General features: G+C 43.5%; 2 protein-coding genes across 5 annotated transcripts in view; one reads left to right on the top strand and one right to left on the bottom strand.

The window, feature by feature from the left end:
- The window catches only part of NSMAF (neutral sphingomyelinase activation associated factor), a 63,855-nt gene extending 52,461 nt beyond the window's left edge, over positions 1-11,394 (top strand). Inside the window, exons 22-31 of one of the 3 annotated variants that reach the window (XR_003793477.1) lie at positions 944-1,052; positions 3,339-3,397; positions 5,576-5,643; positions 6,404-6,471; positions 6,879-7,002; positions 7,937-8,020; positions 8,903-9,053; positions 9,459-9,561; positions 9,689-10,540; positions 10,732-11,394. Coding sequence is in view for 2 of the 3 variants with exons in the window: in XM_029222469.1 (XP_029078302.1) it covers positions 944-1,052; positions 3,339-3,397; positions 5,576-5,643; positions 6,404-6,471; positions 6,879-7,002; positions 7,937-8,020; positions 8,903-9,053; positions 9,459-9,561; positions 9,689-9,983 (1,061 nt within the window). In the remaining variant the exon portion in view is untranslated. Of the gene's footprint in view, positions 1-943; positions 1,053-3,338; positions 3,398-5,575; positions 5,644-6,403; positions 6,472-6,878; positions 7,003-7,936; positions 8,021-8,902; positions 9,054-9,458; positions 9,562-9,688 lie in introns of all 3 variants that reach the window. The other 2 variants (XM_029222470.1, XM_029222469.1) reach the window with 2 other exon arrangements.
- Positions 11,395-11,412: 18 nt separating this feature from the next.
- Positions 11,413-25,000, bottom strand: part of SDCBP (syndecan binding protein) — a 32,510-nt gene continuing 18,922 nt past the window's right edge. The window contains exons 3-9 of one of the 2 annotated variants that reach the window (XM_029222472.1): positions 22,878-22,956; positions 21,651-21,760; positions 18,583-18,741; positions 16,645-16,820; positions 15,085-15,256; positions 14,242-14,333; positions 11,413-12,976 (exon numbers count right to left, since the gene is read on the bottom strand). In XM_029222472.1, coding sequence (XP_029078305.1) covers positions 12,922-12,976; positions 14,242-14,333; positions 15,085-15,256; positions 16,645-16,820; positions 18,583-18,741; positions 21,651-21,760; positions 22,878-22,956 — 843 coding nt within the window. In that variant the 3' untranslated portion in view covers positions 11,413-12,921. Of the gene's footprint in view, positions 12,977-14,241; positions 14,334-15,084; positions 15,257-16,644; positions 16,821-18,582; positions 18,745-21,650; positions 21,761-22,877; positions 22,957-25,000 lie in introns of both variants that reach the window. The other variant, XM_029222471.1, reaches the window with a different exon arrangement.

Genomic DNA, 25,000 nt, shown 5'->3' on the forward strand with positions numbered 1-25,000 from the left:
GGGTGCTCTGTTTTCTTCATTTCTGTTTCTTTATTCAGTCATTTGACAGACATTTACAGAGTGTCTATGCCAGGTGCTAAAATGAACTTGACTCTGTGTCACATCTGGTATTTTGGAAAGGGAGGAGAAGGTGGTCCCCTTCATCCAGTTTTCCACGTTTTACATTTTACATAAGACAGCCTCAGACCCCCAGGCTCCCAGGAGTCTGACACTGTATGGAACCTCGGGAGCAAAGTCGCTGGATTTCTCATTTTCTCCCGCTCTGCGCTCTGTCCCAGGAGTGTCCAGGCTTCTTGGGCCACACAGCTGGGCCTCTCGCGGTCACGCGACCCAGGGCTGGCCGGCAGCGCGTCTCTGGGGTTAAGTCATGAAGACTGGAGATTATCTCGTGATGCCCTTAAACCCGTGCTCTGCTTAGTCACCAGGCCCACCCACGAGGATTATCTTAAAAGGGAAATTGTTCCAGCCTTTCTTAAAACAGAAGTGAAGGGACTGCTTAGCTAGTCCTGTTCAGGAGCGCGGTAGTAATTGGTTTCATCTCTTCTTCCTCTGTCTGGAAACCAAAAGCAAACGGCAGTGTTCTTAGGGAACTGTCAGGTTTATACAAAGACTGCTGACAAGGAAATGGTTACTCAGGGTCATAGTTCCTGAAGTTCCCAATTTAGGGGCGGAGTGAAAACTCTGCAAACATTGATAGAAGTATACAAAGACCCGCAGTATTCAAAGATACTTTTTAATCTTTCTCCAAATGATTGCTGTTTTATTTCGATGATGCACCTCATTCTTCTCCCTTGACTAACATGGACCTTTTGAAGCAGTTCTGTTTCAGTGGACGTTTTGCTTTCTTGGTTATTTGATTTTAATAGAAAATCTTGTGCCTCTGACGCTTGTCGTCGCCGACACTGGTCAGAAATTTAGCTGACGGAGCTGCCATTTAACGTAGTCTCTCCAGGTGAGGAGTCTTTTGAAGACCTGACCGAAGAAAGCAGAACGCTGGCCTGGAGTAACATCACGCGACTGCAGCTCCACGAGCAGCACAAAATCCACAAAGAGTAAGAACGTCTCGGCCGCGGCTTCGCACATGCCGGGGTCTTGGCCTGGGGGTCTTGATTGGTTTTAATCCCCCTAAACTGTCCATAGTAGTGAACAGCCACCAGGGGTCAGTGTGGCATGGGAAAGCATGGCACAAAATGGGTGTGTGTCATTTCTGCTGTCGGTCATTCTAGAGCATGGGATGGGGTCTGCAGACAGCAGGCAGCTGTGTGCCTCTCAGAGAAGTACACGGCCCCTCCAGTCCTTGATGGTGGGAACCTTCGGGGAGGAACAGGATATGTCTTACCCACGTGTTGCATTTACTGATATTGTCAGGGAAAATGTATCTTTTTCAAAACATGGTAACAGATGTGTGTGTTATACACACAGAGAGAACATTGCAAAGTTCACTGCAGCACTCTTTACAGTAGCCGGGACATGGAAGCAACCTAAGTGTCCATCGACAGATGAATGGATAAAGAAGATGTGGCACATATTACTCAGCCATAAAAAGAAATGACATTATTTGTAGTGAGGTGGACGGACCTAGAGTCTGTTGTACAGAGTGAAGTAAGTCAGAAAGAGAAAAACAAATACCGTATGCTAACACATATATATGGAACCTAAAAAAAAAATAAAAGGTTCTGATGAACCTAGTTGCAGGGCAGGAATAAAGACTCAGACGTAGGAAATGGACTTGAGGACATGGGGTGGGAGGGCGAAGCTGGGGTGAAGTGAGAGTAACATCAATGTATATACACTACCGAATGTAAAATAGTTGGCTGGTGGGAAGCAGCCGCATAGCACAGGGAGATCAGCTCGGTGCTTTGTGATGACCTAGAGGGGTGGGATAGGGAGGGTGGGAGGGAGGCTCAAGAGGGAGGGGATACGGGGTCATGTGTATGCATATGGCTGATTTGCTTTGTTGTGCAACAGAAACTAACACAGTGTTGTGAAGCAATTATACTCTAATAAAGATCTATTAAAAAAACTAACAAACCTTTTCTTCCCCAAAATCAGGCTTGCTGTTGGCCCTAGAGGGGTCATTAGTGTCCCTGGTCCCCTGTTTGCAGGGCTAGTGATGGACTTTGGTGGGAAGGCTGGGGAAGCACTGACCTTGCTGACCCATCCTGTTCCAGAAAAGAAAACTCAGGGCCAGGGACGAGGCCCATTGTTCTGCTCCAGGGCCACCGACGTCCTGTCTGACGTTTGATATCACGTACACTTGGTCATGGGTGGAACGGAACGGGCCGGTCCCCGTCTGATCGGTGGCTCCAAATCAGAGCACAGCCTCCTGCAAAGCAACCCAAAGTCCCGCCTTACTTGTTATAACAACGGCTTTCCTTTGTCACCTTCTCTAAACGGCACGTAGAAAGGGGCCTTGTCACCCGAGGCAGTTGAAGACATGAGTGAACCTTTAAGAGGACGTGCGGGGACTGATACCAGTCAGGGTCCTTGGCCTCCTTAATCAATAGAAATTGATAAGAGGCCAGACAGGAGATTCAGGCAGGGCTTTATTGGGGCTCCTGCTGCCGTGGGGGGAGGGGAGTGAGAACAAACAGCAGGTGCCCTTGTTGGGCCCACGAGGCAGTGGCGAGCTGGTCCCCTCTTTGGGGTGAGGGCAGGGGTGTGTCCAGGGGTCGGCTGGAGCGGGGCTTAGGTGGCGTGCCCACCCCTTGGGTGGTGTTGTGTGCAGGGGGCTCGGGCAGTGCCCTGCTTTTGCTCCCAGCTCTTCAGAAGTGGCAGTTGGGTTTTTTGGTCTTTTTGTATCTTGCTGCCCATAATTTGCCCCAGCTGCGCACGCACGCAGTTATTTTCAGTTCCTTATAGTTTCACAATTTCTCTGTGTATCTGTTGCCGGAGGAGACGTTTGTCCGGGTGCAGGCACTGTGGCAAAGGGTCCCCGGTTCCAGCCTGCCTCAGGACCAGACGGTGACATCGTCATTGGCCAGATGCTAAGTGATGAAGCGAGTGCAGTGACTGCTCGGGGGGCGTCAGTGGTTTGGGTGGCGGTCACCTAGCGTTACTGGTTATCCAGGGGGCAGACGTGGGCAGGTAGCCTTCGTGCAGGGCGGCCGGGAGCTAAGGGTCGGGGTGTTTTCCAGCCGCAGGTGTTGTCAGGACAGAATTAGGAGTTGCCAAGCCATGACTTGCTAACGCCTGGTGGAAGGTGGGACAGGTCCCGCAGAACGAGCTGTGACGAAAACGATGACAGACACTTGGGCTGAATTAAATCAAGGCCTTGAAGGAGACCGGTCTCCTAGCACGTGGTTGATGGTAATTTATGAAACCTTGTTTTCCAACAGGGCAGTCACTGGAATAGCAGTCTCTCGCAGTGGGTCGTCTGTCTTTACAACCTCACAAGGTAGGTTTTCCTACCTGAAAGGGGGGTTACCTGGAATCACAAATGTCCAAGTTTCCTGACTCGGTCCAGGACTGTACCTTCATGTGCTGCCTCCACGTGAAATAAATTTTGAGCAGTTAGTTTGTTGTGTATTGCGTAACATTGCACTGTGATGAGCCAAAAACAGTAATGAAAAATGCCTCCCTGTTGCTGATGAGGTTTCCCAGGATTTGGGGCGGGCGAGAGCGTGTGCTGGGACCTTTCCCGCCCTGAGGGCCGAGCCACACACGGGGCGTCGCCGGCACAGGGCACACGTGCTGTCAGCTTTTCACGTTCGTCACTGGGTGTGTGCTTCTGGGTGTGGACTGGAGGATTTAGCTCGAAATCTAATTCACACATTGTTAATGTCTTACACGTTACCAAAGTCACGCAGAAGCCCTGCAGTGGCTGGTTGATGGGACTTGTAACTAGCTTGATGACACACTGGAACTTCACTGTTTTGATCCTACAAAAGGGCTAAGCGTCAAGCCTCTGCTGGCAGCCACAGCGCTGCCCTTCCTGGCCGTCTACACCATAAGTCGTCGTTTATCTCGTCCCCGTCCCGTTTGAAGCGTGCTGACAGGCGCGCCGGGGGCAGCGGAGATGAGAAGCGAGTAGCTTAGCTGCCTGGTTTGGACAGAGTTCGTACCTGGCTGTGAGTGGCTGGCTACTGGCGCTTTGGTCGTTACTGTAGGAAATTCTGCTTTTCGTCCATTAAGTTAAGGAAAGGTGCTGTCCAACCGCACACCTCCGGGTAAATCAGAGTTACTGCTCTCAGATTCTGGGATCGTGGCTTCACATCCGTAGCGCCCTTCCTTTCTCTTTCGAATATGATCTCAGATTGCGTGCAACAGTTTTCCACAAAGCACAGAAAATGATCCCACTGTGGACCAAGGTTGGCTCACATGCGGCGTACACACGGGGCCGCTCCAGGGTCACCGAGACGACGACGCGGTGGCACGAGCGAGCAGTCGCGCTTTGCCAGGGTTCCTGCCGGTGCTACCACCCGAGACGAGACCCTGACCTGTTAGCAAAGCCGGCATTCTTGGCTGGATTTGTCTGTCATGGTTTGTTAAATCCCCGTTCCCTGTACTGGTCTGACCTTGTAAACCGTGAGTTTTACGAGCATCAGGGCTTTAACCCTCTGAGGCTTATTAAGCCTAGCACTTCTTTGTGAACTTGCCAAATAAGGGGGCACGGGGGATTCTTTTCAGTCAAAAGCTTTTGGTTTTTTTTTTTTCTGTTTCTTCACCGTTAATAACTCACGTTGCTGATCTATATGCATTTTTGTTTACACCTGCATTACTGACTTACGTATACCCTGACGATCACCCCAGAGTTACGGTTCTTCCTCAGAGGTGGTGTGTGTCCAGGCTTATGGGTGACCCCACGGGTGACCCCCTCACCTGGGGGACCAGCTCTCAGCAGCCTCTGATGTGATTACCTCTAGTACGAGAGGGAACCTCTGATTTTGAGAAAAGCAGCTTTACACACCAGACCGGCTGGCTGTTTTCTGTAGGACGCCCCAGTGCACGTCTGCGTGTTGGTGTTGGCAAAAATTAGGTGCAAATATTAGATTTTACTATACAGAAGACATTATTTGAAGCTCATCTGACCTCTTATCTATCATGCTGTATGTTTTCAAATTAGGAACCGTAATGTTACATATTGCAAATATGGGATGTTTGGAGCACATTGTAATTTGCAGTCTTGTCGCTTAAGAGGTTTACCTTGATGCACTTCTAAAAGCTTCTGTTAGGCAAGGAAATTAAGAGCTTGGACATTGTAATCTCTAGTTTATTATTATTTAGAAAGTTAGTGCTTCTCTTCCATAAATGGTCATGCCCTACAAGGATATCACACCATAATTGGGCTATGTGAAAAGGAAAACATTGCCCAAATCTTTTCTTCTTTAATATTAAAATTGCTCTTTTCTTCCTCTTTAGCTTCTGTCAGTAATTAGGCTTAAATCTGCCTTCGGTCATGGCTTTAAGTTGACCTCCTTGTTGTGGAGCCGCAGATCGTAGAATTCCACAGACCGTAGTGTCCTCGTCGGGGACATGACCCTCGGTCACCTCGCCTGTTACCTCTGCGTGTGCTGGTCATCTGTAAGGGTCAGGAAATCTTTCTTATATGTTTGCTTTGTCATTATTAAATTAGATTCCACCTTGAAGATGTTTTCCAAAGAATCCAAGATGCTACAAAGAAGTATATCATTTTCAAATATGGTGAGTTCATTTTAATTTCACATCAGTGTTACGGTGGAATTTCATGTAGCAGTTTGTTATATATACACGCATATATGAGTTTGTTTCTTCCCAAACAATCGGGCTTATTTCTGTTCAGAATGCCTTAGATAGATTCCTTCTAAACTAGAAATTTTTTCAGGCTGCCTCTTTCTCATGTTATCGTGGTTTTATCTGTAACCTAAAAAGTAGAATTCTCCTTAGTAAATCTTGCCTTTTTTGGAACTGTCAGACTAAATGTCTGTGTGCTGCTTACATAACTTAATGCATTTCTGAGTTGATAGGATACCTAATACTAGAAAATCAGTTCTTCTGAAAACATACATTTTATTGTTAATGTAAAGCATCTGAAAGATTCTGAAATTCCCTAAAGACTTTTGGAAGCTTTCCTTCCCCACCTGAGTCTTGTAACCCCAGAGCCGGTGTTTGGAATCTTGAGGACAGTCCCCACCTGCACCCCTCGCGACTCACTCTGATGTGAGTAGGGGTCCCTCAGCCCAGGGCAGTGAGGACCGTCAGGCTAGGTCCTCATGCACGCGACACCCTTTTGACTTTCCTACATTTGGGAAGAAACTAGGCATCTGGAATTAGCCAGATGAAAAGAAACTTCATGAATGTGAGGGAGGCCAACAGTGAACGGAATTTGAGCATGAATTTTGGGGGGAACCTGTAAGATAGCTTTACCCCATTAAGGATTCACTAAGTTTTGTAAATTATTAATGTTGGATCATTTGTATTTCAGGCTTTATCATCGTGTTTACTTTTACCAGGAGATGCCACTGTCGTAAGCTCTTCGTGGGATAACAATGTGTATGTATCTGCGCGGGCCCCTTCGCGATTCCACACGCAGTGCAGCTCTCTGTGTGGACGTGAAGCAGGAGAGGGCGGATCTCCCGTTGTTTGCAAAAGGGAACACATGAGGACAGTTGGGTTTGGATGCGATTATCTGAATCTAGTAATTTCTCCAGTCGGACTCTATTTTCCTCTAAGTTTTTAAATTGAGGTGAAAACACAGATGAGCCAGACCTGGAAATTTCTAGTTTTAAATTCACATTTTGAGTATTTGGTTTAATAACATGAGGACAAGTAATCAGTAATTCCAGTGGGCCTTAATAAGTATAGAATTAAATGACCCAAAGTTTCTTGAAAATGTATTTAAGAGTCTTAACATTAAGCTGGAATGCTGTCTTAATAGCTCTCGTTATCTTTTATGTTAGCTATTTTTACTCCATTGCATTTGGAAGACGCCAAGACACATTAATGGGACACGATGATGCTGTTAGTAAGATCTGTTGGCATGACAACAGGCTGTATTCTGCGTCATGGGACTCTACTGTGAAGGTTTATATACAATTTCTAAATTAAAATGTTTGGATAATACAAATATTATAAGCCATTCAGCTCCCTGCTGTTGATGTGTTGTCACTTTTTCACGAAGCGTGAGTGACGTATAAGGACGTGGAAGGTTATTGCCCGTGTTTAGTGTGTGCACATCTTAATATAAGAGGACGTTTTCCTGAGTTTGTCCTGTGTGTTCCGCTGGGGGTTGGGTGGTTCATTAGACAGCGGACTTAGAGGGAAACATACAGCAGCCCCTCTTACCTCACGCAGCTACGGAACTAGCAGTTGATCAGTAAATATCAAGTTAAAGTGGAGAATCATTGTAAGGCAAGACATTGTATTTAAAGTCAGAACACAGAAACACACAGTCCTTCAACCATTACTGATGTAGGACCATACTTGGCCTTTTCTTTGGAATTCTGCACGACTTTACTGCATAAACCACAGCAGTATTCATCCTCTTTGGTTTCCAATTTGCATTTATATAAACAGAAAGCAAGAACCTAAAACCATCAGAATTTCTTCAAGACGTTTTCATCATTTCTGTGCCCCCGCCCCTGAGGGGGACATTATTGTAGGTAAGTTTTCTTGCCTACGTGTGATTTCAGTAAATTTTTTTGGTGACTTGCCTTTTTGAGTTTTCTCAAAACCTTAATAGACACAACACTTCCGCACTCTGATTTCTTTAGTTCACCCAATACTTAAGTCACAGCAGCAAGTGCAAGAGACGGAAGCAGACACGGGTACAGCAGACTCTCGGGAAGCACGTGGTGGCGGGAATAAAAGCTCAGGCGTGTGGCAGAGGGACCGAGCCTCACGACATTTCATTTTGTTGGCAGCTGGGGAGTTGGTCAGTCAGGAGAGTTTTTCCTGCACGTGTTAGAAATGCTTTTATAGTGTTTGCAACTACCTTCTGCAATGGGTCCCGTCCTAGGTGTGGTCCAGGGTTCCTGCAGAGATGCCAGGCTCCAGGAGACACCGATTTGACCTGCTGGCCGAGCTGGAGCACGATGTCAGCGTGAGTACCGGCAACAGAGCTGCACGGGAGCCCAGCTGACCCGTCCAGGGTGGTGGAGGTTCTTGGCTTCACTTGTGTGTTTACGATCTTTTGCTTTGCTTATTATTTTGCTCATCGGAGGGGAGAGCACAGGCAAACTCTCAGCTCGTTTCTTGGAGCTCTTTGGGCTTCCAAGTCTTCTTTGTCTCTTTTCCCCCAGTTTGCTGTTTCTTTGAGAATTAGCTACTGTCCAGCTAGACTTCCAAAAGACCAGTGTCTGAGCACGATGTTGAGTACCTGGGTATCCTCACACTATCGGGGCAACTAGATGTGTTTTCTGACACCAAGGGTGGAAAGGGGGCCCTCTGTCTAGGGTGAGGACACCAACCTGTCTGCATGGTGCGTGCAGCGGGCGCACACAAGGCTGGCACCGCGTCCTGTTCACCCGCTCTGTCTCCACGAGGTCACGGCTGCATCTCCTGCCGTGGCCTGCGGTACTACTGCCTTTCCTCTGAGGTTGTGAACTGGTGCCGAATCTGCATGGTCAGCAGACTGACTGGGCTTGAGACATATTATGTACTGTGTAGTTCAAGAAGGGCGTGCGAGGATAACCCTGAGAGATGCCCGCCTCCCCAGGTGATCGTGGAGCCGCTGTGCTTCGGGCAGTCCGGCACCCTGCTACCACTTATTACTCATGGAGTTATCATTCTGAGACTGTCAATTTTAGGCTCTTTTTAAAGTGTTACGTTTACCCCAGCAATACTTCATTGTATTCACTGGCATATGAAGAATTTCACTATTAAATGAATTATCATTCAGTAGGTGGTGTTGAAAGAATGGGCTGGGGAAACACAGCTCAGTGACCATGATTCTAAATGGAGTACCGTCTGTTTTCTCCTCTAGGTCGATACAATCAGTTTAAGCGCTGCAAGCACACTGTTGGTTTCAGGCACCAAAGAAGGCACAGTGACTATCTGGGACCTCACTGCAGCCACCATATTGCACCAGATTCCATGTCACTCAGGGACTGTATGTGATACTGCTTTCAGCCCAGGTAGTATTAGCCTTTTTAATACAGATAACACCAGGGGAACTGGAATTATTATTTTGAAATATATAAGAAGAATATAAAAAGAAAAGCACCGTTTGCTGATAAAAAGAGGTTTTGCTTCATGGTAAAATACGGTATATGTGGTATTTGTATCAGGTACTGTTCTTAATTCCTCACCTCACTGGAGAAATTATAAGGTGTAAATGAATTCACACCAAAGGGTCATCAGCCCAGTGTCTTAAAAACAGAAGCGTTTCAGGGAGAGGCTAGTCATCATTGGTTAAATACAAGAAGTAGCTGTAGCTCAAGCGAACATCTCGCCCCTGGATTCAGCAGTAAAATCTCAGATTAATCTAAACCACACTCGTGAAGCTGTAACCCGTATCCACGTTCCGCCTTGTGTTTCAGACAGTCGCCACGTCCTCAGCGCAGGAGCAGACGGCTGTCTAAACGTCGTCGATGTGCAGACAGGAATGCTCATCTCTTCTATGACTTCGGAAGAGCCCCAGAGGTGCACTTTCTCGAGTTACTCGTGGTGAAGACATTTATGGACAGGCTCACGATCACGGCACAGGGCCTGCTTTGGCCTTTCCTTCATGACCAATGATGAAAGGATGATTTCTGAATCCTTCTTGCAGGTGCTTTCTCTGGGACGGAAATTCTGTTTTATCTGGGAGTCAGTCCGGTGAGCTGCTTGTCTGGGACCTGCTCGGGGGGAAGATCAGGGAGAGAATCCAGGGCCACACAGGTAAGCTGTCTGCCGCTGACCTGACTCCACCAAACCTGCTTTTCCCACCAGCAGACGAGCCCTTCTCAAGCAGAAAACTCCCCGTGTGTCCTGTGCCGTGGACGTTCCCCTCCAGATCCTGGCTGGTCAGGCCATCTGCATCTCCTGGGTTGAGAGACATTCGACTCCAGAATGGAAGTTTTTAACTTCCACATGGAGAATTAAAAGCCAAGTAAAAGCTGTATGTGCATTTAATACAGGCACACGGTAGAAAGAAACAATACAAAAGTAATGGAAATGGTACCAAAGTAATGAATCACAGTGGAAATGAAGTCTTCCTCCCACAGACCACCCCCTCCCGGGCCTCATCCTGGGAAGCCTCTGCAGCTGGGTTTCTGGAGATGTCTCACATTATTGAAGGATGCGCTGCTGTGTGCGTCATCGTTCTGCCCGTTGGGTTTTCACTCTGCTTACATGTGCACGTCTTCCTCTCCTCTCAAGCACTTGGAGGATTTTATGGTTAATTCTTATAATGGCTATGGTTATAAGTATCTACTGACTGCCCACCTTCACTCTCTTCCCTCTGTCACTGTTGTGTGTGGTTATTTCTTCGTAACATTGTACGTTGAAGTGACTCGTCTATGCCTTTCTTCCCCAGCTCACAAGCTTTAAATAACACTTTGACTCCTGATAGAAATGGAAGTAAACCAGCGAACACACCAATTCCCTACTTCTCTCATCTGCTGCCTGACTTTTGTCACAGGTGTATATAATATTTGTATTCTGTTCTGCAATTCCCAGCTGCTTTAGCTTTACATTCAAATAGTTTCTTAATTCCTCCCAAGTTCCTTGTACTGAGTAGTTATTCTGAGTTCATGCAGATTGTATTATAGGACAAGACCACGTGGTACCTCCTGGTCAGCTCACCCCCTAACCACACGTCTCTTCTTGCAGGTGCCGTAACGTGTATGTGGATGAACGACCAGTGTAGCAGTGTCATCACGGGAGGGGAAGACAGACAAATCATGTTCTGGAAATTGCAGTATTAAGTGCCTTTTCCTCGAATATTATTGAAACCAAACTTTTAAACAAACTGGTGAATGTGCAATTACAGTAGTTAGAAGTCTTACCACATGAGAAATTTGTGGTTTTAAACTTTATGAATCATGGTGACTTCACTGAAGGCCATTAGTTGTCATGCTCTAAGGCAGAGGGAGATGTGGCAGTACTGGGGAGAAAAACGTTAACATTTGTTAGGCAGGTGGTCAGCCCAGGATGACGATGGTCAGAAGACAAGTTCGGGTGGCAAAGAGCGTAGCTAAGAGAGACTAAACCAGCTGGGGAGACTTCCCAGAAGCACTGAACAATTTAAGGAAGGACTTTCCAAGAAAACGTGCATATTCTCTGCTGCCGAGTCACTGTTATGTCTTCCTCCTCGACACAGCTGCTGCCCACTGGGCTTCGGGATGTGTGTCCACGGAGTGCTTACTTTCTATAACCCACTGGCCCCGATTCTAAGAACCTGGGGAAGGACTGAGCAGTTCTTGGGAATGGTTTATTTCATTATAGCTATTAAATGCCCATCTTTTCTATGACATTAAAAATATTTTCCTGTAATGAAAGCAGTTTTCATTTTCTCATTTAAGTGATTTATTAACAAAGTACTGGGTACTTCAAGTACTGATCCTTCTAGAAAACCATACTGAGTACCGTGCACATCCTCCTAAGTCCAGATAACGAGGTGGAGAATCAAACTGAGAAACGGGCCGTGCTTGGCTTTTCTGAATTTCGCACGAGGTAAGCTGTGAAGCAGTAGCACTGACGACCTCTGAACCGCAGCAAGTATGCGACGTAAGATCTTTCTACACCGTTTACAAGCCCTGGTGTATGTTGAATGTTAACTATGACTAGGCCTGGGGGCACCCAGGGAGAATCAGTAGGCTCAGTGCGGTCCAGCTTCCTGGCTGGAGGCCCTTTTCCCGACACTCAGGCCCTCTCAGTACAGAGGGGCTTTCCTCAGGCTCCCGGGTGGCAGCTGCTCTGGGAGATGACTCTCTCCCCCAGGCCTACTGTTTCCAATGATGCAATGACAGACAGACTAAAATCTAACTTTATTTATACATTTTCAATTAAAATAGAATAGGCATAAACCAAAGAGAAGGAAAAACAAATCAGGATGAAGTGTCACTGTCATTCTGTTTGCAGGGAGGGGTCAGGAAATGGAACAAATTAAGACATCCCAGAGCAGCTGCGTTACATGTTAAGTGCCGAAACCAGGTATTATCCCACTTAATCTGCACATGGAAAAGAAGTCGAAGTTTCTCCTAGTGAGTACAAGAATTTTTACTAGTGATTCATTTCTCAGAAAGCGATACCAGTAACTTTGAGAGGAAAAGTTTCCATTACACAAGGCCTAGAAAATCTCAACTGCAGCTGAGCAGCTGTGCTATCGCTCAGCATGTACCGTTACACTGCTCTGGGCTAGTGTCCGTTTAGCAGAGAACTGCGTTGGGGGTTTTAGTAGAAAGGCAGCAATAGTTTGGCTTTTATTCTAGATGCTTAACGTTGTTTGTTAAGGTGACAGTCCAAGCCTATTAAGTAAAGGTAGTTAAAACGTAATGATAGTCAATACGGTCTCGCAGCCTACATACACTGTATAATAATGCTTACATGGAATGAAACCAGTACTTAATTGGTGTTTTATACAAACAGAACTGAAAGAAAAAAAGTAATCATTCTAAACGTACTATGGTAACAGTAAAAATGCACATATACCATAGAACTAAAGTGATATGAACAGCACTACCTGATACCCAGGACTGAAGGTGACTGGTTCCAACAGAGCTGAGCCTGGATCAGTCATCCTAATGACACGGGTTGTAAAAGCATCTGGTTTCCACTAAAGACACTAGTCTACAAAAGTAAGTCTTTCAACTGTAAAATCAGGATAAGGCTACAACTATCTTGAAGTCTGAACAAGATATCAGATCAGACAGTAAGATCCCAGCCCTACTGTAAGACAGGAAGGTCCTCATGCAGCATATGCTTGCTGGCTCCTAGAAAGCTTCATGTGCTAATAGAAAGGTACGTTGCCAGAGATGTAAACGGGAGAACTTCAGTGAAGTTTCTACGGCGCCGCGGCTTCTAAACCTCAGGAATGGTGTGATCCATCAAGCTTTTCATAATGCTTGGTGCCATCCTACAAGAGAGTCACTTTTATTAAATACTGAGAAAACTCCAATCCGAACTAGCCCTGTTAGCATCAAGTTGGAATGCGGGGGAAGGTTGTTTTTTTAATGAGTTCAGATCTAAAATACCCAGCGTGAAAAGCTATCTGCATCCTGGCTAGTAAAGTTAGATAAGATACAGAAAAGTCCTTGTATCTTTGTGTATCAAGGCTGGATAGTTAAGAAGACAGAAAACGACAATGCCACTTGTTGGCAGGAAGTGGGTGGGAGCTATTACTGGTTTAAGAAAAGTGAGCTCTTGCAGGATCAGTCCTGACAACTCTCCCTGCCAAGACCCCAAGAGCAGCGAGCTGCATTCTACCCAGAAGCTGAAACATACCATTACAGGTGGTATGTTTTTAATATTTTCAATTCTATTTCCACGTGCAAGGTAGATTCTGCAAGAAGAATTCGACACTGGCTGAGCCAAGCCAGAGCGTAAAAGCTGCTGGGCAGACAGCCCTGGCCACCCCCTTTCTGTTCTCCGTCCTCAGCTTTCCAGGCCCATCCCTGAGGACGGACAGCACACCCCACACGCTTTGCTGCCTCCTGAGATGCTTCCGGGAATCAACCCCTGTGCCACCAGAGAAGCCCTGGGGGAACAGTCTTAAGAATCTGCCTGCCAGTTCAGGGACACGGGTTTCAGCCCTGGTCCGGGAGGATCCCACATGCCACCAAGCAACTAAGCTCGTGTGCCACAACTACTGAGCCTGTGCTCTAGAGCCCATGACCCACAGCTACTGAGCCCCCGAGCCACAACTACTGAAGCCTGCGTGCCTAGAGCCCATGCTCCGCAACGAGAAGCCGCCGCAACTCGAGGAAGCCTGTGCACAGCAACGCAGACCCAACACAGCAACAAAAAAGAAGACTGTTCCTCCAACACCCCACATGCAAGAATTCTTCATGAACCACAAGCAGGTGTCTACTGAGCAGAGGAGCTGCAGGCAGACCACAACTATGATTTCACTGAAAACTGAGACGAGAGCCTGCCCACCTCCCTTTTTCTACTAGGAAACATCAAAATTTAGGAAGTGGATTTTATTCCATACTTGGGAATTTGTGAGGAGTCATCCTTACCAACCAACTCCTCTGATTTAAATTTACTTTAAATTTCTAGATAATGCCAATGTCATCTCTCAGGTTTAAAAAAACCCAAAGGTTTGAGAATTACGAGAAGCACAGTGCTTCTATGAGGTCACATGAACGTAGCATCAGATTGAAGAATTTGTCTACTTACCGTTTAATAATATGTTCAAATATAAAAGCAGGCATGATTGTAACAGTAACTACATTCCCAGCTGTTGACAGTATGTCTGCAATTTGAGAGTCCTGTTGAAAACACAATGAAAATTAATTCTACTGAGGCTTTATTAAATACATATAAAACTACTGTTGGTAAAAAAATATATATATATGTCCTTTCAGGTTTTGCTAATGTCTCTAAAATCCTGACCCTTGGTATTTATAGTTTTTCTAGTTTCTTTACCAAGTTTTTAATTCAACAGAATCACAATTTCATGAGTGGTAACTTAAGTAAACCGAGTTGAAAATATCAACCAACAAATCATTCTTCTCATCACTTACGATCAAATCACTGTCCCCATATACAATATTACCATAGCCCCTCGGCTAACTGTGTATTCTTAACCCAGGTTAATGAAATGAAATGAGCAGGTCTTAATGAAAACCTTTAGACCTCAAAAGAGTTCTATTTAGGAATATGTGGAGAGAATAAACCATAAGAATGAAGCACTAATCTGAACATAAACTATTGCACATTTCCTACAACCCCTGGATTGAAAAAAGCAATCATTCATCCAGAGTGTCCTCAAAATCTTCAATGCTCAGGTCTCCACAGTTCTAGGTCGAGGGCCTTCAGAGATCTAGCCTAGCCCCGCCCCCCACTACAGGAGCCACAATTCCAGGTGGTAGCCCCAGCCTGAGAGCACGGCCAGAGCCCAGGACCCCACTGAATTTCTACATGTTGGTCAATAACAGCACCAGTGAAATAGACAAATGAAAAAGACGCTTTTGCTAAAATCAAACTGCAGCAGAGTGAGTCCTAAGTTGTGCTCCTGACCTTCAGTCCAATGACATTCTGTCCGTTGACCTCACAGATGTTGTGTTCCGTGAGAAGACCGTTTCTAGCTGCAGAACTATCTTTCACTATGGATGTGATTTTTCCATTTTTAAAGACAAAGCCAACATGTCCAGTACTGTCCTTATGCATGGTAATTGTCCGTTCAAAGGGCCTGTAAACATAATGGCTTCAATTAAAACTTTAATTCCAAAGTAAGCATTTTCATGGATTTCCATTCTGACATACTGGATACTTTGTCACAATAAACTCACTGTTTCCAATGAGAGCTACTTAGTATGTATGGCACAGATCTTGTACATCTTAGTGCAAAAGATGACTTTTTAAGAAATTCTCTCCATTACGGTTTGCCTGCCTTACGATTTCCTTCTTATAAGCATCAAAGACTTAACCTTCATGCAGTTTATCAATATGCTCTTCCCTTGAAATTACAGTACTCGCTGTAATTTAACATGAAGACAGGTTTGAACAAAAATCAGTCTTAAAAATGAATTTTTATCTTTTTTAACTTCTTAGTATTTCCTGGAGCTTAATTTTTCTTAGGAAATACTTATTTTGTTTAGAACCTTTAAAATATTTCTCACATCTTGATTTCGAAAACTTTATAGAAGATATTTTTGCTTTTGCTCTGTTTGAGAAGAACCACAGAAGCAGCGAGACGGAAGTTCCCCAGCCCCTTAGGAGAAAAGGCGGTTAAGACGGCCGTGTGCTTGCGTGCGCCGGCCGCCCGCCAGCTGCACCTGCCCACTCTGAAACTCTGCTGCCACGTGACTGCACAGGTTTCATGACAAAATACGAACTGCACGTTATAAACTTCACAACAGTCATGTCTTCGTGTTAGTCCAAGTTACTTTTTGAAATTTTCCTTAGATATAAAGCAAAGGTGGCATTCCTCTACAAAATGTTTACCACCTACCATGTGTGATACGGAAACACACAGGTAGGTAAAACAAATTTAACTAAGACGAATAAAACCCCAAAGCTAACAATGTGATACAGGTCCACCCTCAACGCCCATGTGGCCGGGAAGGAAGCCCACAGTACGTGTGCTGAACGTTTCCATTATAAATAAACAAGCTAAAGAAAGCGTTCCATCCTCCCACCTGACAACTGGAGCCTCACCCACCCAAAAGGCCAGATTGGGTTTTCTGAACCCGCAGACCCCGTGGAGTTCTGCAGGGGCCCTGCACCACGTGTCTACCCTGAGCAGGAAACCGGAAAGCAAGGCTGAGACGCCTGCTGCTCAGTTACCTTTCTATCCTTCTTTTCTATTTTCTAGAGAAACAGATTAAGAAAGGAAAGTGACTTCTTAGAGGACCAACTTCTATAAGCTCTGGAATGAAGTGTATGCTAAACCAGAATGCTATTTTAAAAAGTCAAACTACGTAAGAAAAATCCGCACTGCACAACTGCAAGGGTAGAAGGCTAACCAGTAACATTTGATCATTTTCTGCAACAAAATATTATATTCACAGAACCTTAAAAGCCCAAGAAAAGGAAAACGAGTCTTGAGTTTCCCCGTGGACTGTTTAGCCAGCTCACCTGTCACGAATGGTCATAGTGATCTTCTCTCCAAAAGCCTGCTTGAGCACCTTGTGTGCTCGGTCGGAGCTCCAGCCAGCACAGTTCTCCCCGTTGATCTGGAGCACCTGGTCCCCGAATCGCAGACCAACCAGTGAGGACGGAGAATTGGCCTGGACTAGCTGAACAAATATACCCTAGAGAACAGGAAAATCACCAGTCATTTACCACTGTTACATGTTTAAAAATGCTGGAAAATTAGGAACCAACTGGTTAGGAATCTACCCTATTTAAAAATAAAAGAATTACATGAGTATGTGTCATTATCCCCAAGAACGAAACTGAAAATTTTATCAAGGCAGTACCCTAAGAAATAGGTAAAAAAGTGAGATCTCAGTGGTAATTTCTACCTCAAATCATGACCCACCCGACCAACCTCCATCACCCCCCCCATCTTGGAATAAAAAGACTAAGGAAAATAAAGTCAGATTACTATAATAAATGGAAGCTTCTATGAGTTTGATAAAATACCAAACAGGTATTAGCACCTGATCATTATTTAGGGGGAAAAGGGAGTAAAGTGTTAGAAGTTGTGTGATTTCTCTTACAGTTTAAAAAACGATAGTCTAAGGTCAGAACTCTACCTTTTGAGCTAAAGAATTCCTTTGCCCACTTGCTAAATTATGCATAATCACTACGATTAGATTTAACGGCCTAAAAAGGTGGGCACATCCAATACCATTCCAGTTAAAAGAATCTACTATGAAGTAAATACAGAAAACTCAAGTACAATTAACTGAGAACTAAACCCACAGGGATGTTTTTACTTATGTAAACTCTCAATCTCAGATGTTGAGCACAATATAAATAAGTAAGCATAAAGGAAAAGGAAGCATGGTAAAACATCAATACGAAAGCATTTATAAGGCTGGATCTTTTCTCCCACCTTAAGCTGGGTCAGACATGATGTCACATGTCTTACACTTTAGGGTGGTGCCTGAAACTAGGCGGCACCCAGCAAAGTGGCTGGACCAACGAGCTTCAGCCAAGGGGACAAACCCACTGCAAGGATAACTGCTATGGGGGACGGGCTGTGAAGAGTGTGGTCTCCCCTTCTTTAGGACAGAGGAAGGGGCAGCAGTGTACTCTATTCACCGAACAGGAAGGGAGAGCAGAGAAGTCCAAGCTTCCCAGAGCAGCAAGCTCACATGTCTTGCAAAAGCCACGAGTGTGCAAAGACAAACAGTGCCCTCAGCCACCTTCCGCCATGGGCCACACCATCCTTTTCTATGTGCAAAGGTGGTCACACTGAGCTAAGAAGACCAAAGACTGAAAAGGAATCCAATAAGTAATGCCTAAACCCACAAATCGGGGTGAAGACTCAGCACATCCTCAACATTCCTGAATGTTTCCTCAGAGTAACCGGGTTTAATTTCTTCAGTCTGGTAAGGTGAGAGGCAAAAGTAACTCTAAAGTACTTTTGAAAGTCACTGTTGCCTAGAAAATGCCTCATTAAACCCAAACTGAAGGATGGAAATAACAGACCTGTAAAACCACATTACAACAAGTTATATGATCTTCATTTAGTTTAAAAACACACATCATAAGACCACTGATTCTCACTGGTCAGTCTTCCCTTAACTTCCTCATGTGTTGCCCTATTTCAATGCCAGAATTCTACTTGTATAAACTGTTATGTTTACAGGCAGACTAGTCAACTTTATTCCAAGAAAAGGACTCAAAAAAGAAAAAAAAATTTCATTCAAGGTAATGCTGGAAGTCCCAAACTCTGCCTCTTCAGAACGGGGCAGCGTCTCCAAGTGGAACGTCAGATTTAAAATACTCTCGATCACAGAGCACCATTAAAACTAATTAAAGCACCTACATTTTAAATTATTCTAACGTTGATCACTTAGTAACTATTTAGACAAATTCAAGTAAACAATACAAAATACTCACATTATCTATGGATTTAAGCCTGAGCCCGATTTTTCCATCTTGATCCTTACACAAAATGACTTCCCGAATCCCTTGCTTAATTTCTGCTCTGCGGATTCCAGTATCATTACCAGTTACAGGAGCCACCATATAGTTCATGCTGGAAGCTCTTGCTACCAACTGCTGACAGAAACATACACAACCTGTCAATATTTAGAAACATTCTCCCTGAAAAAATCTAAAATGATAAGTTACTTGAATGTATTCAGTTGTGGTTTCCCAAAATATAATCTGAAAATTATTTCCTTCAGATAAAATTTGATTTTTTGCAAAAATGACTTTTTCTTTTTTTTTTAAACTAATTCTTCAGGTAACTTATTCCCACATACATGTCTCCAAGAGACTGTCTGCTGCCTCGTGAATTCACTGGCATCTATTCCATGTGTACTTTGGCTTGTCTTCAAGCCAAATTATCCCTGAACGTTATAAAGGCCATATCATACTATTGAAATTCACTCAGCATTTTCCAGAGGGTTCTTTTATATGGCCTGACCTTCAACAATCTACTTAGGCTTTCAGAGTTTCTATAAAAGGGGAAAACTTCTTAGCTCACAGCTCCACTGTGAGGATGAAAAGTGCATGTTATACGAGTGCTGACACAAGACACTCAAATGGTATTTCTCGTCCCCAGTGATAAACATCTATGGATTAACCAACTGAACAGACACACCAAACAGCCCTAGAATAGCTAGACTAGGGACTCTGTCAGGTACCACTGTTTCAAGTTCCTCATTTTTTCAAGTTTTCTTGACCAAAATCAGTTTATTGTTTTAAGTGGACCCTTTCCCCTCTACCAGAGACAGTGAGGGAAGAGCTTATTTATTACCAAGGCTTCTTAATTGGAATCTGTCATAAAAAGCTCTGATCTACCTAATAATTGTGATGCTCAGAGCAGCAATGATAGGGAAAGAGGAACCACAGTTACACACATACCACAGACCGCAAATTTGTTCGTTCAGAATTCATGGTAATTATGATACCATATTCTAAAGTTGATGGTCTATCGGAGTAACACACAGAGCTATACTACAAATTAGAACACAATACCAGAAAATGTAACTTTTGAAGAATTACAAAAAGTCAATGATTATAGCTATAAGAGCACAGGAAAATTAGGTAATAGGATAGAAAAAGAAAAACTTAAGCAAATGAATTATTTGGTTTAGCTGGAATATGGGACCAAAAAAGGAGCAGCTTTGGAGCGGCCTTACTTTTGGAAAAGAAATCTTCATTCTTTCCACCAAGTTTTGTTAAGCACTTGGCCTAGTATTCTTACTAAGAAGACCGCATGATCAACACCACGTGACCTCTGCCCCCTCCTGCCCAGGGCAGCTACAATAACCTTCCAGATAGTCTCCCTGCCTCCATCTTGCCCTCTATTCATTTGCCACAGCAAGCACAGAAACCTTTTTAAAATAAATCCGATTATGTCACTCCCACAACTCAGAGCCCAATCCCTTACCATGCGCTACGAGGCTGCAGGCCACCTGGCCCTGACTACCCTTCCAATGCCAACCCCTCCAATGCCATCTGCTACCATGTTCTGCCTTGTCTGCCCATCACCTAGGCCTTGCCTCTCAGGTCTGCCAAGTTCACTTCTGCCTGAAGGCCTTCGAGTTCTCTGTCTGTACTGACATATGTGGCTAGCAAAGCCTAAAATACTTACCATGGTTCCCTTAATAGAAAATATTTGCTGAACCTCAATCTTAGGAAGAACTGCATCTTTTAAGGGGAAACTATAAGGAAGCATGTGGATATACTGAATGGTCAGAGGAGCAGGCAGCACCAGGTATAAGCTACTGTCAGCTCCGAACCCACCCTAGCTGGTGCGGCTGGGGCCTGACCATGCAGATGACGCAGTCCTCTGCCGGGGGTTCTGGTTAGCGCCCAGCACACGCGGAAGAGGGCAAGTGTCTCGTTCCTCCTGCCTGCCCCCTGCTGCTAGCAGCACTGCCTGAGTCTATCCCTTAACGCTGCTGACAGCAGCTCATTCCATTCTCCAGATTTTACCGACACTCCCAGGACCAGCCTCCCTGGTACAACCCCTCAGAGGCACCAGTACCCACAGCCAGCATCCCCGCCTCTGAGGCCCAGGTCACGGGGCTCTTCCACCATGCCTGTCAGCTCTGATAATTCCAACCTCCACCCTGTGTAGCGCCCCAGTCCTAGGAGAAGCAGCTACCTTCTGCAATTACATCTGTGTTCCACTTTTGCTTTTTTAAATTCTTCAACCTGTCTGTGTGATTTCTTAAGTTATCTCTGTTGAAAACTCTAGTGTGGTTTCTATTGTCCCAACTGTCCTGACTCATGTAAGTTTTTAATAAATATTTGGTGAATAAATAAAAGCCAGGTACTGTGATAAGCACTGGGGTCATGGCAACAACACAGACATGGACCCCATCTTCATGAAGTTAAGCATTTACCTGTAATTATGACAAATGCTATAAAGTACTATGGTCTCATCGCAATAATCTTAACAAAAGACTGAGATACACTATATTTAAGCTGAGAATTTGGTGTCTAATTACAAGGAACTTTAGACTTAATGTTAGAAGATTATGAGCAAAAAGAAGGTATGACAGACCTGTATTTCAGAACGATGAGTCTAGCAGCAGCCTAGTACTGTTTGATATAAGAAGTTACTAGAGGAAAAGTCAGAGACTACTATAATAATCTAGGTTACAAGTACAGAAACGCTGAATAGGGTTATACCAGGACTGGAATGGATTACATGAATAGAAGCAACACAGTAGAAACAGAATCACTAGGTCTTTAACTGACTGAATGCAGAAGATGAAGGAGAATGGACCAGTCAGAGGCATCTGAATCTTTAACTCCTAATAAATTAGAAAAGCGGCCACAGCACATAAGTAGACTACATAAAAAGCGATATCTAGAAGGCAATCTAAAATCCCTGAGAAGAGGTCAATGCTAAAGTTATACATTTGTGAGTTAGCCACAGAGACGAGTTAGCTTATATCTACGTGTAAAGTATGATTTCACATAATTCAAAATCACACTGTACATACCCCCTGACTTGGTGCTCCAGGGACCACGGCCATATTTGCACGTATTTCTTCTTCATTTAAACTCAGGCCCATGTACTGAGAGAGCTCCGGATACAGTTTAGGATAGAGATCTAATATAAACGAATAAATGAATAAAGAAAAAACATTGGTAGAATACTCAAAAACTGTTGTTATTATGGACTTTTACTTGTGTTAAAAAATTACATTTAACTTATAAAATCTAAGATGGATTTAAATTAGCAATTTGGAAAATCCCACTCTCTCTGTAATGACAAGTAGAAATGGAAAATACAGAAAAAGTTAAAGATGAAAGTAAACTGAGACATTTGAACTGAAACCTCAGATTTCACAATACTCGAGTAGAAATAATTTTTCCAAATTACCTTGCCTTTTTCTTAAACCTATTTGATTAGGAATTTTGTAAACATACCACTGATTCTCCACTTAAGAACAACGGACCAAAATGTACACTGTCCAGTCGGCTACTTTTTAAATTCATTCAGTAAACACAGCTATGAAATGATTCTTCTGAACTACAAAAAAACAAACTGAAAGCTTGTCAATTTATTTAGTGTCGTATCATTTTAGGAATGTTAAAAGCACATACCAATGAAATCTTGGAAACAGTACATTTAAATACTGACAGTATTTAACCGAGTAGCAAAGTCAGGTACTATTTCCAAAAGCTCTTTTTGACATGCTTTGTGACTTAAAATGAATTTTCTAAAAGGAACAATGTTCTAAGATGACAGGCCATAAAAACCCATTTAACACTCCTTTTGTATCTTAAGTCATGTTATTTAAGGGTTCTGTCCTGAATCCCTATGAACTTAGAAGGAAAAGGGACCAGGAAGAAGGATATGAAACCCGGGGAGAGATTCCAGGATTTGGGAAGTTCCCTCAGAAGGAAGCGGCTGGAAATTTCAACTCTACCGACCCCCGAGCCGCTCCTGCAAAGAGAGGACAGTTCAGCCGGCGAGTTCCATTTAACTTAATTTTCATTAAGTCATAAAGCACACCTTCATATTCACAGTTCACTTTCTTGATTAAAGGGTTATTTTTTGAAATGAACATTTTTTTTCTTCTTACTATTAGAGCTTTAACCACCATTTCATGCTGTGTACGTTAAAAAAAAAAAAAAAAAAAATCTTGGATTCCCTATTTCAGCAAAAGAAGGCTTAACAAGTATCTCTGTTCAAGGAGAATGAACCCAAAGTATAAACCTACTTCCATCTTGAGAGATGGGAGCAGAAGCTTCAGATAGAATCGCTGGATTGGCAGGGTTTGCAGAAAAGGCAGTTTGAGCCTGAAAAAGAAAAGAAGAAAATTCTAACACCAATGCTATACAGATAAACTTGTTATATAATTTATAAGTTAAATCCAGTAATTCCAAAAAGAGACTAAAACACTTTAGTTTTATTCAAGAAATTTTAATTCCAAACACTTTCAGCAATATATTTTTCAAAGAAAATCCACAAATCAAAAATGTATTTCATGTTATAAATATTTAACACTATCGTATAAAACGTGACTTAGCACCATTCTAAATATAATCAATATTTCACAGTGCTACTGCAAATTAATATTTTCAAAATGCATTATAAAATGAAGGTTACACACATTACGGTTTCGTTATTCTTTTGCTAATTAGTCTAAGTATCTTATCTACATGTGAAAAAAGCTTAACCGTATTTATATAAAACGTCATATATCAGAAAAACACCTAAAAATTTATTAAGTTACTTATATTTATTTCGCCATTTTAGCATATCCCACTGAAATAATTTCATCTACATTTTAGCAAGTATGAGAAGGGGTTATGTTATACTAAATACATAAATAATACAAAGTATGCAAAACACATACTGTATCACTGACATAAAAATGACGGTAAAGTAATGTAACTTATAACTGTCAAGCTTGCAGAAACTTTGACAGTGCGTACACACTTAATCAGTACGACTCATGCGCAAGCATGCCAGGAACTCCTCCCAGGGCTGCCTTTGCAGCCTGTGTCGTTTTAAGTATTCCACTGAAGGAACTCCTTTTTCCTTTACAGATACATCTGACTCTCTAAAATAGACACATGTCACTGGTTGGCAGTAAGTTGTAAGATCCATCTCTAATATCATTTTTTACTTAGTCAGAAATATGTCGATTAGGTAATGAAGCTTACACCTACATATCAACCTAGCGCTGAAATTAATGCTAAGAGTAGTCCCAAAGATGCTTAGAGAGATGGAAGCTTAATTAAATAAGGAAAGTCTACAAAACCACTGAAGGTACCTCACTCTCTGGATTGTAAATGTTCTGATATGCTTGTTATTGAGTCATTCTTTAATATTTACTGTTTCATAATCTGTCACAATCTAAACTGAAATAAAATGCAGCACGAAAATCTTTATAATTTTAAACATATCCACAGACTCAAAGTGTGCTGAATTATGAAAATCCTTTCACCAAGTATCAGCTATAAGGAGCTAGTGGCCAGTGGACTGCTTCTTGGCTAATCTCTAAGAAAAAAATACTGTCCACTAAAAAGAAATGAGCTTGCCATGAAAAGACATGGAGGGATCTTAAATGCACATCACTAAGCAAAAGACAGCAATCAGAAAAGGCTCCAACTATAGGACATTCTGGAAAAGGAGGGGGGAATGGACAGCACAGAGGACGGTGAGGGCAGTGAAAATATTCTACACGACACTACAACAGTGGCCATATGTCACCACACATCTGTCCAAACCAACAGAGCGAACAACCTCAAGAGTGGACGTCAAGTGTAACTCTGGACTTGGGGTGGCAGTACTGTGTCGGGGCAGGTTAATCAATGGTAACAAATACACCGTGCTGGGGAGGATGCTGGCAGTGGGGAAGGCGGGCACTGTATGCACTGTGTAGGTGGAGTCGGGGGGAGGTGCCTGGGAGGGGTCACTGGCATGGAAACTACCTTCCATTTAATTTTGCTGTGAACCTAAAAACTGCTCTGAAAAAATAGAATTTACTAATTTTAGAAAGTTGATCCTTTTTTACACCGATCTATTATTTTCTGTTCTTTCATTCACTGCTATTGTTCTCATCCAAGGAATACTGAAGTAAGAACATATATAAAAAGCTCTCTGCAAACAAAGTTATGTATTTACTTACTATATATTCTGTAGTAAAAACAAAAGAAAGATGGTACAATAAGGGCTTAAGGACTATAAGCCATTAAATGTAGCACATCATTTCACACATACTTGAAATCTCAAACTATTTTTTTTAAAAAGGGTGGGAGGGGGATGGTGTCTGGAGGCAGGGGGTGTCCCACGGAGCGCACAGTTATGCCAGAGCATGTTGTTTCTGCCATTACA

Source organism: Monodon monoceros, unplaced genomic scaffold, assembly GCF_005190385.1.
Source record: "Monodon monoceros isolate NGI ecotype Baffin Bay Population unplaced genomic scaffold, NGI_Narwhal_1 Super_Scaffold_14, whole genome shotgun sequence".
NCBI lineage: Eukaryota > Metazoa > Chordata > Mammalia > Artiodactyla > Monodontidae > Monodon > Monodon monoceros.